This window comes from Centruroides sculpturatus, unplaced genomic scaffold, assembly GCF_000671375.1.
Source record: "Centruroides sculpturatus isolate CEXI.00-Female unplaced genomic scaffold, Cexi_2.0 scaffold961, whole genome shotgun sequence".
In the NCBI taxonomy this organism is placed as follows: domain Eukaryota; kingdom Metazoa; phylum Arthropoda; class Arachnida; order Scorpiones; family Buthidae; genus Centruroides; species Centruroides sculpturatus.
This window is the reverse complement of record NW_019386171.1, coordinates 51,911-66,923: the sequence shown is the minus strand read 5'-3', so window position 1 is coordinate 66,923 and position 15,013 is coordinate 51,911. Positions and strand designations below refer to the sequence as shown.

Below are 15,013 nucleotides of genomic sequence, written 5' to 3'. Positions count from 1 at the left end.
TTATTTAACGGCCATAAAAATTATTTATATTAATGATGTCTCCAAAGGTCAACGAAGTTTTCGCAGAAAAATAATATCAGAAATCGCGGCCGCAATTTGATGCGCTGTTCCGCGACGAAACCAAGCTTTAGCAACGAGCGTAGTCAAAGGGTACACACTCGGTAAGTAATCCTACAATTTTTTGTTTATAACGTAGTTTATACGGATTATTTTTTAAAAAATATACGTATTTTGGAAATGTTGAGTCGAATTAGTCTAGAATCGATTAATTTTATGAAAGAAAACCTTTCAAACAGCCGTAGTCCGTAAACTATGATTCCTACAAAATTGATTCATAAAGAACGGAACGTATCTACCGTCTTATAGGGGGATCTACTGTATGTGTCTTTTTTATACAACTAAAAAAAAATTGGGAAGAGACCTCAATTTTTTGTTAGTTTAGAGCCTAAAAAAATATAAATCTGGCATTGACTCTATTGTCTTTTGAAAGGTTTCTTTGCTGTCTTACCTGATCAAATTTACTCTTATACTTTTCCCTAGGCTTTTTTTTTTTTTTGGACAAAATAGTGAATCTTTTTAAATCCAATTATAAAACATAGACAAATTGTATGTTTGTTACATTAGTTATAACATTTTCTAAATAATGGGCTGGTTAGATTGTTACTTCCAATTGGATAATAGAATGTCATGTGGTCAATATGAAAAGATTTTTTTTTTAAATTTGTTATAGAAGTGACACAATGCAGCTATCATTTTTTAAAGTTTAAATTTTAAATTTAATGAAGGTAAGTTTAAAATATGCCATTTGCCAAAATATTTAAAAATGCAATTTAAGGGAAATTTCCTCATCAAGCATGAATGTCACATGGTCACTGACATCACTGCATCGTAAGTGTGATCACTGATCCAAAATCAATATATTCAATAAAATCAATTCAAAAACGTTTATTCTATGCCTAATATTTCCACAAAATAAGTAGCCTATACTTTCCATCAGAATATAAACTGAATATAACCAAAATTTCATCTGGATCGGAGAAAAATTGCAGGAGTTATAAGGAATTCACACACACACACACACACACACACGACAGCTTTTATATTAGTAATATATAATTTAATTATTTTTAACAACTAATATTTAACAATTTATGCTAAAGAAATATGGCATAAAATAATGACTCATTTTTATTAATCAAAAATCAAACAGGGCAAATTAAGGAACCAAAAAATTATTTTTTAAAATATTTTCAAACTTTCAATCATCTTGGATCATTAAACTTATCAATATCAATAAAATTGTTCTTTAATAAAATGTATAATTAAGTTGGCTGAATATAATCATTAATAAAAAAATTATTTTTTGATACTAATGGCTAAATGAACTTTTAAATTAAATTACTAAACCATGAAATATTCAAAATCAATGGTAAAACCCCTATTTGTAAATTTTTTGAATTATTAATAAATTTCATTAGCTACATTATCATCAAGATTAAATATTTGTATCATAATAATTTAGCCGGTTAATTACATTTAATAAAAATAAAAAGATAGAAAATCTATATAAATCTTAAAATTTTCAGTTTTCCATTCTTATTGTTGTAATTAATTAAATTATGAATTTTTATTTTTGCTTTCAGACATAGTAAATTTATAATCTAAAAACCTATTTAAGTAACTTTTTACCGTAAATCTTTCTCCTTCTAAAGTTTCTCCATCTTTTTCCCATTTAATTTCAGGCTTTGGAGCTCCAAATACATTGCAGCGTAATGTAACTGTAGAACTAACAACAGCCATAGTTACTGGTTCTGGTCGTTCAATAATTGTTGGTGGAAGAGCTAAAAAATAAACACATTTGCATATAATTAAATGCATTATAATACACATTTATTAAAATTACAGTTGTTATTATGTAATGCATCTATTCTGTGAACACATGTGATAAATTCATCATTGTTAAATATATTTTAATTTTTTAATTATAATCCTGTTTAAAAATTTTTATTGTATAACACAAAAATTTAATAATCTCATTACTATAATATATAAAATTTCTATTTTAAATAAAAATATACTTGAAGTTTTAGCTAACCTTTATCAGCAAATATTATGTGATAATATGAATTTTTATTTCATATATAACTTTATATGATTATGTAATTTCATATAATCATATAATGTTTTGACAAATAATTCATTTTCTAACAAATAATTTGGAAATATTTAAAAAATGTCTGTTTTCATTTATGTAATATATGATGAAAGTAAACATTGAATATTTTTTAAAATATATCATATGTACTGTACAGTACTATACAAGTAGTTGATGTAGATATACTTACCCAATACATTTAAGTAAAAATCTGCAAATGCATAACCATGCACATTAGAAGCATTGCATTGATAAACGGCAGTATCAGTTTTTTCAAGATTTTCGATTGTCAACATATTTCCATCAATTTTTCTTCTTGGATTTGGTTCAGCATCTGTAAGTATATTTTATTTATTTACATTAAAATAAAATATCATTAAAAAATCTCTTCAAATATTTTATTTAATTTTAAAACAAGATTTTTAGAATAAAAATAAAAATGTACTGTATATATTTTGGCATCTAAATACAAAATTTTGTGTAAATCAAATACTGTAGTAAAATTAAGAGACTGTGTCAAAATGGTACATATAATAAAATATATAATATATATATATCAATAATTATAACAATTTATATTTATATAAAAAATTATTAATAAATTACCAATTAAAATGCTATAATTTTGCAAATGACTTCAATTATCCATGAAAGCAGAATAAAATAACTCATATTTACAATATATCATATGAAATTATGAGATTTCCTTTACAACAGCTATTAAAATGTTTAAATAAGTTATTTCTTTAAAATTTTGATTTAAGAACACAGATAAGAAAATATAAGTGCATAAATTTCAAATTTTAAAATATAATTTGCAATGTTCTCTGCTTTTATTTGAATTATTTCTATATTAAAAATTTTAATTAAAGTATTTTCGTAATATAAATAAGATGTGGCTATTTATATATATATTATGTGTAAACCAGTCATGAGCTACGCTTCCTGCTAGGTAATAATGTAAGTTCGCTGACCTGGTGGAGATTGGAGACTTAAAATCCCACTTCTCAGACACCAGTGTAAGTTCACCGAATTTCAGGGGGGAATCGTTAATCCTGAGTCAGGATGATCTAGGGTTGTTTGCATGTGGGCGCGGCAGAAGAGACATATATGACAAGAATCTCACAAAAACCAGTTTATTTTAAACATAAAATAACTTACACTATGAAACAAAAATGTTCTTTAAACAATTGGATGTTTGAATCGTTGAGGATGTTTTCTAATGTTGCTCGAAGGTAGGCCCTGGGGCAGTGGCAGGTGTAGAGATTCGTCAGTCGGTATCGGCAGTCTGAGTCCATAGTCACAGGTTACAAGTTGGGCTCAACAGACAGAAAACTGCTTTTGCACATTGACTAACCATGTGCTGGTGTATAGTTGTACAGTTTACGGTAAGCAAGTCTGTCCTTGAAGATCAGAGATTATATCAATCGCTGTTCTCTAATTTGTTTATTCTGATTGGCTCCGCGTCCCTTTTTCTCGCTCCCCGACTGGTCCCTCGACTGTCTCTAAGCAAAAGACGAGTCTGTCCACATCATGAGAAAGATCCGCTTTGAAGAATCTACTTGACACCAGCCATTAACTCTGGATGGAAAGTGCTGATGGAACTTTGGAACCTGCGCTCATATTTTTCCTCCATTGTTGTCTAGTCTGTGGCGTTTTTGAAATTTAACGATTTGACACAATGTCCCTTTTCATCATTAACCTTTCCCCTTTCCAAAATTTCTATGTTCTAATTATTTGTATACAAGAGACTTGTCAAAGGTCCATCTCTACTGGAGGACGTTCATTTACAATTACTAATCATTTATAATTATTGCATTCTGTTTACATCAATAGCATTTTTTCTTCTCTCATCGCGGTTTCTTATGACTAGTACAACTAATCCGATCTTTGATCGGTTTTTAACAATGGACGATTTTTTTTAGTTTCGTTTTAATAAATTTCTAATAATAAATGTTTAATTTCAACCCATTTTTGGAACCTCACAATAATATACTGTCCCATGACTTTGGCAACATAATTTTATTTTCCAGTTTTCTGTGTCATGCCATTATGCAATCCCAATTAAGCTGATATTTATGAAAAAGAACATTCAAATTACATTTGACTAGTGAAAAGATGAGAATAAACTATATATTACTAGTTTACATATCATTAGAGTATATAATTTTAGTACCTAGTGTACTGGAAATTAGGTTGGCATGTATTGGTACTCACAAGCTTAAAGCCTGCAACATGAAGAAAAAACACGTATGAAACCCACTGAAAGCATACAAAATTTCCTTGTGACCCTCGTCCAGAAAAGGTTACTCATCACTGGTGTAAGCTATTGCTAAACATCCTATTTAATTAGTAATTGTTTATAAAGCAAGTGATAAGAAACTACTTGTCTAGTGTAGTGTCTCACAATAAAGTAAACTCATTCTTTTGTAAATAAAAGTAAATTTTGGTGCAAAATTTCAATAGTAGACTAAAGCATTTTTGTAACTGTTTGAGCAAACATTTTTTCTTCATCTTAAGATTAAAACATACCAAAAACATATGTGAAATTATTGGAATAATTCTAAAATCATTCAGGATATTTCAAATATGTTTAATAATCTATTGTGGCAGGATGCCAAATTCTATGTATAGTTTTATTTTATTTTATATTATAAATTTATGAATTTTTTCTTTCAAGTCTATCCCTATCCCTTTGTTTCTTTTGTTTTCAATGCTTCTAGAAATTCTGACCCAACTCTTCTTCCGAGGGTGTGGGTGACGAACAATAGAGAGAGAAAGGCCCTGAGAGCAAAATTTGTGTGAATTTTATTTAACCCATTTTTTCAGTGAGGCACCAAAGAAGTAAGACTTGTTCGAAGCAGGCTCCAGGTTGTTAAGGCATCGGCGGGAGCTATAGAGTGTGGCCTTAGAATAGGAGGTTAGCACATAGAAAAAAGGACCGTGATTAGAATTGGAGAGTGTGGAGATTTTTTGGAACAAACCCCAAGTTTATTATTGAGAACGAGAGATCCAGAGACATATTTGTAAGGACACCATGATTGGATTCAGGTTGCCTCATCAAGAAACACATGGAGGTACAGGTACCCTCTTTCCTATAAACTCTTCTTTCTTTTCTTAATCTTGCTCTATCTACCTATTTTCTCTGTTTAGTGTTAAGTATGTTAAGGTTCTAGATTTAAGATAATTCTATTCACATTAAAAAATATTTGAATGAGCCGCAAGTGTAATATATGTAATCTCCTCATAGTAGTTGTATGATTTTGTAATATAAAATACTATCATGTAAAGGAATACACCATTTGAGAGATGTATCAAGGTTGGAACCCAAATTTCCTTTCCGTTCAGACATGAAATAAAGTTTTGTTCTTTGTGTATCACACTTTTGTCATAATTCCCTTTGCACTGAGCACCACACTATTAGTTTTCATTCTAATAAATCTATTACTAGCATTTTATAGCATCAGACATTAGGAACTAGACAATTCATTCAAATTAAATCTAAAATATGGATTAAATATAAATTTACTAACCTTCTAAAGGTACTCCATTTACAAACCATTTCAATGTTGGTTCAGGAATTCCTTTTGCATTACATTCAAATTTCACTACTTCTTCTTCAGCTGCATTAGTGTCATTTGGTGAAGTTAACCAATAGGGTGAAGCTGAAATATAGAAAATGTTTTCAATAAAATGACACACATTTTATAATATTTTTTGTAAAAAACATTTATAGTATATGCTAAAACTATTAGTATCACAACAAAAAATTAGAAGTTTTTAATATAAAATTAAAAATTTCAAAATTTTAATTTAATATTTTACATTTTATAATATATTCTGTTAACAAAACTGGATATTTTATTTTTATTTTAAAATTAATACAATGAAATATTTTACTAATTTGCAATTTATATATGATAGTTGTCTCTTTATCCATTTTACTACTTTATGATAGTATTATTATGTGCAAATTAGATAAATTAGGATAATTGAAATTCTATTTAAAACATTTAATCTTTCTACTTTAATGATGACAAATGGGAATTTAACAAAATAAGATTTTAAACATACTATATGAAAGTGTTAATAATATTTTATTTTACATTTAGAATTTTTATATAAATTATACCTTGTACAGTAACAGCCATTGTATGAGTTTGTGGTATTCCGACATCATTGTCAGCAACACATTCATAGGTGCCTTCATCTTGAAAATCAACTCGACGTATATTCAGTGTTTTACCATAATTTTTATATGCAATTCGACCAGTTGGAAGTTTTCCGCCTCTCTTTTTCCATGTTATAGTTGGTAAGGGTCTATTATTAAAAATATACAAGGGTCTATTATTAAAAATATACAAATATATTTATTTATTAAAAATTTTAATTTTCAAAATTAAAATTTGTTTGGTAACTAAATTATTTATAAAAAATCTTTCAATTATTAAAAAATAGATATCATAAAATTGTAGTTTAGTTTCTTTTAATACAATTTATAGATAAATTAAAAGAAATTAAACTGCAAGGAGGCAACTATGTTACTGTTTTCAACTTCGTCTCAATGTTCCCATCAGCCACTGAACTCTTGTTTTTGTGTGTTAAGAGATGCTTTATTCAGGATTACACCATCTCCAGAAAAATATATTAGAACTAGCCTATGCTATATATCCTATATATCCTATATATCCTATGCTATATATAGTTTTTTAAATTCAATGACAATTTGTTCCTGCAAAAACAAAGGAGTACTGACAGACAGCCCTTTATTGGAAGCTTGTAGTAAGATGCCTCAAGGCTAAAATCATATGTGAGCTTCTTCTTAATATTTGCCTATATACACACTATATAGATGATATCTTAATCAAATGGAACTCACAACCAGACATCTATAATAGCATCCTAACAATTTTTAATGACAATCTGTATAAGCTCACAATAAAATTAGATCAACAGAGTGGCAAAGAAGCTCACTTCTTAGACATAATGATAATCCTGCAAGATACTGGGGTGCACACTTCTATATTCCATAAGACTTCATATGTCCCTATTTTTATTCATGTCACATCCTGTAATCAGCCTCAATACAAGATTGCAGCATTCAGATCACTAGTGAAGAGAGCCTTTATTGTTATACGTCTGAATATTGTTCAAATACGTCTGACACCAACAGAGATGAAGTACATTATAGACATAGCTAGACGACATGGTTTTAACAAAACTCTCATGCCTGCTTTAGCTAAACATTATATAAAGGATGGGCCACACAATGCAACCCTTACAAACAATAGAAATCAGGCACTACAAGAAACAAATAACAGGAAAATTGTAGTTGATTTCCACCCTAGACTGGTTGCTATGTACAAACAAATAGTGCATTATACCAATCACTCAGTTGCTTTCAAACATAACCATACAATCTTCAAATTCCTCAAAAAAAAAAAATAATAATAATAATAATTATGATATTAACACATTGGGAGTCTACTCTATACCGTTGTACAATGGCAGATTTAATAATAGTCTCGTATATATAGGATCTAGCAACAACAGGACCTGGACACACAGATTGGCTGAACATAAATATGGCATTTTAATACCACTACAAAGATAACTAACACTCTAGCACAGCATATGATGGAGCCCAAGGTGTCAGTAATATGAGAAGAGACAAAATTAATTAAAAATATCAGTGGCGTGCTGTCATTAGAAGTGGTGGATGCACCGCTTCCCTTGTATTTTCTAAAAAATAAATACATATTAATTTTAATTATATGAAAATAATTGCACAATATTTTATTACAACCACATTATGTATCTCATTACAAATTTCTATACTACACGTGAAAAAAAAAATAAGATTGCTATTGTATATTCGAATATTAGTGGCAGAGTATCGGAGTGAAAACGCTGTATTGTCAGCATCCAAAAAGCCAAATTTGCACATGCGCTTTACAGAGCACCAACCTCACCCGGTTTAGCTGGTGGAAGCCTAGGACCTTGGGTGGATGCTACACGTATACTGCATCAAATTCTATCCAGAACAGGTTCCGGGCTGTTAGCCGCCCCCGCCCGCTAGATATTTGGCCACCCTCGCCCGATTACGCGAATCACAGATAGATTTATAACTTAACCCAACCGATAAGAATTTACCTGTATGTTTTTATGATAGTTTTCTGTATAGTTGACAGGAGTTTTAAAAAATCCGTTAAAATATTTGATATATTTATTCCGCTCTCCAATTTTATATTACTCACGGATTTCAATGTTAAACCAGTGATATTATGATTTCGTATGTCCTATCTTTAAGGGAATGTAGAAAAAAAACGTGTACAATTCTTGTATAATGTTAAAAAATTAACTGTTACTTTGATAGCATAATTTACAACTAAATTTAATGAATGAGAGAGATGAACAACGTACAGAAAAAGCTCTAGAATTTATTTTCCTTAAATTTACGATTTATGTATCCGTTTGTCATAAAAATTTCTTTCCACTTTTTCCCAAGACTACAAATATTTGAGTACAAAGTAACTGGTTTTGACTTATTTCTACTTAAGAAGTAGTTAAATAATTAAGCGATTAGGGAATTGGGGACATAAACAAAACCCTGATGAAAGAGCCGGAATTTTACTTAAACAAAAGCTTAACCGAATCAATCTCTAGCCGAGTACAGTGGGGACTGATTTCTTCGAAATACTGTATTAGATGTAATAAAGACAGAAATTTTTCCAGTTCGACGAGAGTGACCGAAAAGTTGTAAATTTTGGAAATTTCCGTGGACAACACCTGGTCCTAAAACGAATTAGTTAGAAAACAAAAGACGGACAATCTATTAAGTTTAACATATTTAGACTTTTACAGCTATGGTGAGAAACGTTTAAAATTTACAAGAACCCTGTCGCGTCTTTTGAGGTATATTAGTGATGCGACAAAAGAAACATTTGACATTGCCAAATCCCGAGGGTATCGGCACCCTCGGGATTTGGCAGCCCGCGTGCATGTACAGTACACACCGCACACCTAGCAGGACCGTCTCTGATTCCACTCGTAGGGAGCTATTTGACTAAGTGGTTAAGATTTAAAGAGTAAAGAATATTTTATGTTATTTTCATGTACGTTTCATTACAAAGTTATATTTAATTATAATTTTCTTTAAAAGTATATTCATACAATTGAAGAATGTTTTGTACCAGGTATGTATATCCACCACACATTTTATTTCACCAAGTAAGTTTTTATAATTTTATTTTTAATTTTAGCCCTTATATCGTGGCTAGCGATTCGGAATGTAATTGCGATATTGAAAATTTATTTTAAAAAAGTTTTGGCTCGAGATCATATAATGAAAAAGAAAACATTATTAAAAGAGAACGGCCAATGCCTAAGTTAAATATAAACGCTTCAATAAAAAAATTTGTTCGATATTTTCACGATAAAATGGCTCTGTAAATGCATAAAAATGCATTTACAGAGTGAAATTAGTGTGTGGAATAAGAATGTCTTTGACAATTTAGCTGGCAAAAGACACGAAAAATCGTCGATTCTTTCGTATTTGAAGCAATTTGGAAATCGAAGCGGAATAGAATTTAACATTAGTAAATAATATAAAATAAATATTGAAAATTGTAACGAGATAATTATGGGTAATAGATATATTATATCTAAATAAATAGATGTTATATGTTTTTATCAAAGCAAGAATTGGCATTTAGAGGGCATATGGAATATATTGGATCTAATAACAGAGGTAATTATATTGAACTTGTTTGTTTATTAAGTACGTCAGATAAATAATCTATTAAAAATACATTTAAAGAAAGAATTAACTGATTGCCCCTGGAAGTCGGCTTCTTATAGAAACACAGCTTCCCTATCATGAAATGTCACAGCACGCCACTGAAAAATATATTAAACTTAGATAAGCTGAGAACACTGTAGGCATAGGAAATTTATAAAAGTTTACAACAAGGAAGATCTATAAACAGCAAGCATACAGAAATAATTTCCAACACATGGAAAGCACTTGTAGACAATCCTATACATGGAAATATGTTTTAGGAACATACATATGCAAGCAGTTATACTTTCAGCAATACTTTAAATTAATTATGTATGAGCCATAATTTATAATTTTCTATGATAATTTATTATGAGGTGTTAAATTTGTTGTGTTTGGACATTAATGATGTTGATTAATGACATAATTGAAAAAAGGACATTTAGTTAATTTAAATAGAACTTGTTCCAGAATATCTTTCAAAAGTGTTCCAAATTGAAAACTTTGGCAAAAAACTCTTCAATAAAAAGCCTGGCACTGGCCCTGAAAGAAGCTAAAAACGTTTGCTTTTCATTTATATCAGAAGTGCTGGAAATGTGAGAAAAGGCCAGTTTAATATCAATTTTTTTTTTTTATATAGATTTGTCATTGTTTGAATGTACTGTAGATATAAAAGTTCAATAAATGGGAATCAATATAAAGTATTTAAACATTGACTTGGAAATCTACACCCAATGAGTCCAAGTTGGGTTCAAAATACTAAAGTTTGCCAAATCCTGATAAAAACCGTAATACAATGCAACAAAGTTAATTAGATGTATTGAACCTGTAACTAATATTTCTTATTTTAATTAATTAATTATTAAATTTTATTAACAAAGATTCACAAAAACATACAGGTAATCAACTACATTCAAAGGAATCAATTTTATTGAATTATTGAAGGAAGAGATTCAAATATTATGTGAAATTGATTTTATTTATTTAATTTATTATTAATTCATTTTACCATATAAAATTGAAATTAGAATGATAATCCAGATTGATCAGCACTCCAGAAAGTAAGTTTTTTTCTTTTTTTTCATTTTGGAGCACATTAAGTGTTCCAATGTGAATAAATTGCCAATTAGTGGCATGATCTTATGAATAAACTAATCAGTTATTGTTATATACAGTGTGTGTTTATTGCCCATTAAAATATTGCATTTAACATTTAATTACTGTACTGCATGATTAATGAGTGCAACTGGTTCTTTAGACTTAAAAATAAATTTGTAATGCACTACACTTTTGCCTATTTTAAGTATAGATGGTTGTAAGTCAGTTGATTATAAGTGAAGACCGACTGTATCTATAGAAATAATATTTAGTTTTTATGAATATATTATCTTTTCTGTTTTGTACAAATCAGATTATCTTATATCCATTTTTATAGTAAAATTTTGAATTTTTACTTACGTTCCACCAAATATGCAAAATAATTCTAATGGCTTATTACGAAGAGCTACAATATTTGCAGGTGAGACATATTGTTGTCGAAGTGCATGAGTTCCTTCTCCAGTAACTGAAATGTATCAAGAAAATAATTATGATTTTGAAGTAAAAAAAATTTGATTAATATATATGGAATACAGCATATTTAGTATACATGCATTAATACTATATTTATATATAACTTCTTTGTGTACACCAGGGTGTGTGTAATAAAAAGTTCAAATTTTTCTTTTTAAAATTGCATGACAGTGTTTTAGAATAAGGAATCAGCCATTTTACCTGAGGGAAGGACATGGAAGGTGTTCAGAAAACATTTGTTTTTACAAAGTTGTTTATTTTTTGTATTTCTACACACTGGTTAGAGGCACAAGGAAGTATGTTTTTTATTTAATAATATATATACGTGGGGGACCCAAAAATAACAGGATTTTTTGTATAAAAACTTTATTTATTAACTTTTTTACAAAATTTCTTCAGTCACCTTCAAAGTACTCTCCATTAGATGCGATGCACTTGTGAAGTCTTTTCCCCCAATGTTTGAAGCATCTCTGGAACTCTTCAACCTTGATATCGTCCAGTGCCCTTAGCGAAGCTGTTTTTACTGCTTCCACATCATCAAAACGCTTCCCTTTTAGATTTTTCTTCATTCTCAGAAACAAAAAAAAATTTGCATGGGGCTAGGTTTGATGAATACATAGGGTGGGGAACAACAGGCCATCTTTGAGAGGCCAAATAGTGAATCAGTCATAAGGCTGCATATGCAGGGGCGTTGTCGTGATGAAGGAACCAGTCACCTGATAGCCAAAGTTATGGGCGTTTTCTTTGCACATCCTCTCGCAGACGTCTTAACACTTTTTTGGTTGATTTTTTCAATGTTTTCATTGTTTAGAGATGTTGAAGGATGCCCAGAACTTTGTAGGTGGAACAAAATAACAGTAAGAGAAACACAACACTACGCTCAAACGTAAACATACAAACTGACGCCGTTTGCACAGCTGTTTCATGAAGGTCTCTACTAACCCTGTGTAACGGGAGAACTCTCTACTATTTCTATGAATGGCAGCACACTCTCAGTTTGGTTTTTTTTTAATCCCCCCATACATTTTACTTAAATGCATGTTTTTATTGAAAAAGCAAGCAGAAAGCATTTTCATAACTAATAAGTTTCATTTTGATGTCATTGATTTTATCATTTTACTGTATATTTTATCAATCTGCACTAGAAGCCATGAAAAGCTGCAAATTTCCCACCAATGGGTTAAGTCAAAGAGTATAAATTACATAATGAACATTATAATAATATTTTATTCACACTTATACATTATAACAATATTAGAGTCATATGATATATGATGTATTATATGTTCCTTATGCAACCTGCAATACATCATATGGCATAATGAGTCCTTCTGAACCTGGATGTAACCTTCCAATTACAAAAGGTTTTCCACCTCTGACAATCTTTTAGTGTGCTATATTCACAAATTAAAAAACAAAAGTTCTAAATGTTTGTTTTTGAACAGAAAATTTTGTCTGTTAAATTCAAAGTCCATTTAAATTGGAGTCTATGTCAAAGATCTTCTGTGTAATGAAACTGTAATTGTAAGAAGCACTAGCACATATCATTATCCCATCCAAAACAATCTGTAGAAAAATGTTACAAAAATTTTTTAGATAAGAATTTTAATTACATACATTATATTTGGACCATGCAAATGGGATGCTCTGAATATGCCTAGATTGGGAAATGTGTCCTAATCTAGGAGCCCCAAAACACAATAAAATTTGAAAAATAAAGTACACAGAATAAAAACTTAATGGTTGTATGATACATCCATTAATTAAAAATAAATTTATATAAATAAATAAATAAACATGAATGAAAGTTACTAAAAAAATCTAATATCCAGAGAATTGAAAAGTGCTAATGTTTTTGCCCCTTCTCTTTTCCCTCTTCTTACATCCCCTCCCCTGTTCACACATGTATGGCAATCCCCCATTGTTTCAGCAGCTGGGGGATTAGTTTGTCTGATGTTCAACATGAACGAAAACATTAGCACTTTTCAACTTCACTGCTGGATATTAGGTGTTTTTTTAGTGACTTTACTTCAAGTATATCCAACAGAATACTACCACTCAAAAAAGTGGTAAATTTATACGTATACACATTTAATATTTATTTATTATTCTTGTATTTACATAGACAAAGGAGCCTCCCTTGGCCTCTGCTATCCAGAGCCTCTTGTATCTTTGCATGGACCTGCATTAAAGCTACACTGAAACCATTAAATATTCCATTCTACAGATATTGGTCCCAGATAGTCAGATGTCTATTGTAATGAAAAAGTAGCATTTATTTAAAATACTTACTTCCTGAAGGTTCAACATTAAGAGTTATTTTATTTCCTAGTTTATATTCATTTCGAAATACAGAAGTGGCACTGCAAGCGTAAGTGGCATCATCCAAAGCATCTGCTTTTGTCACGTTTGAAAAATGTAAATTACCAGTAGGATCCACAGTTATTCTGGAACTAAATTTTTAAAGTAGAATCTCTATTACTAATTATTATTGACTAAAATATCTAAATTATGAAAAATTTACTTAAAATACTTCAAATTTTTCCCTATTGGTCATAAATACTACTATTATCCTATAGAATAAATATAATTATAATAATGATATTGCATAAATACTATTAAATTAATATATTTTTGTAATTAAAATAATGTTTTAAAACAGTTCAATGATGAAAAAATATACAATAGAATACATCAATTCATAATATTAAATACAAGTGCATCATCATAAAAAATATTAAAACAGGTTTAGTCAAAGTTTCATAATAGTTACAAAAACTAATAATTTATTCATTTTTATACAAATTAATAAAATGGTAATATTAATTGTTCTATAATATACAATTACAATTGCTTCTCATTTTTCTTATTAGCCTTACTCTTTTCCCAACAGAGTATTTTCTACTATATACTTCATGTAACTTTTTTATGTAAAATAAAGAAGTTGTAATCTGACAACCATATTTTGTTGATTATATTTGCCATATCCTATAGTCCCCTTTGCATCCACCATATACAGACAAGCAATTAACATTGTTTGTCCTAAGGGGATCCAGTTCATTAAAATTGATTAATAGTATATGCACCAGTGAATTGTCTATTAATGTAAGAAAACTACAATGATGACCCAAATAATGACAGTGTCTACAGGAATGGTGATGTAACCATGCCCCAGAACATGTAGACTCTCAATTCATTCATATTGTATACAGAGAAGTAATTATTTGATCACCAACATCATATTCAAAGTGAAAATCATACATTAAATTATTCCAACACCACATTTATATTTTTTCAGATAACTTATGAAAATACCACAAGGAGAGTATGAACAAGGTAAGGAGACAATGGTTGACATCAGCACAATCCAAATTCCCCCATATAACTTTGGAGATCAGATCCTGTCTTGTTATTTTCCATTTGCAAAAGCACCTTTCTTTTGGGTACACCAAAGGCAATCAGAGAGCATTATGAAGTATAATTACATAGTCACTTCTTTACCACCA

General features: G+C 29.6%; 1 protein-coding gene across 1 annotated transcript in view; it reads right to left on the bottom strand.

Annotated features, from left to right (window-relative positions):
• Nucleotides 1-15,013, bottom strand: part of LOC111613899 (neuroglian-like) — a 175,093-nt gene that overhangs the window by 110,521 nt on the left and 49,559 nt on the right. The window contains exons 7-12 of the mRNA XM_023355252.1: nt 13,800-13,960; nt 11,394-11,499; nt 6,288-6,475; nt 5,689-5,820; nt 2,346-2,489; nt 1,690-1,841 (exon numbers count right to left, since the gene is read on the bottom strand). Coding sequence (XP_023211020.1) covers nt 1,690-1,841; nt 2,346-2,489; nt 5,689-5,820; nt 6,288-6,475; nt 11,394-11,499; nt 13,800-13,960 — 883 coding nt within the window. The remainder of the gene's footprint in view (nt 1-1,689; nt 1,842-2,345; nt 2,490-5,688; nt 5,821-6,287; nt 6,476-11,393; nt 11,500-13,799; nt 13,961-15,013) is intronic.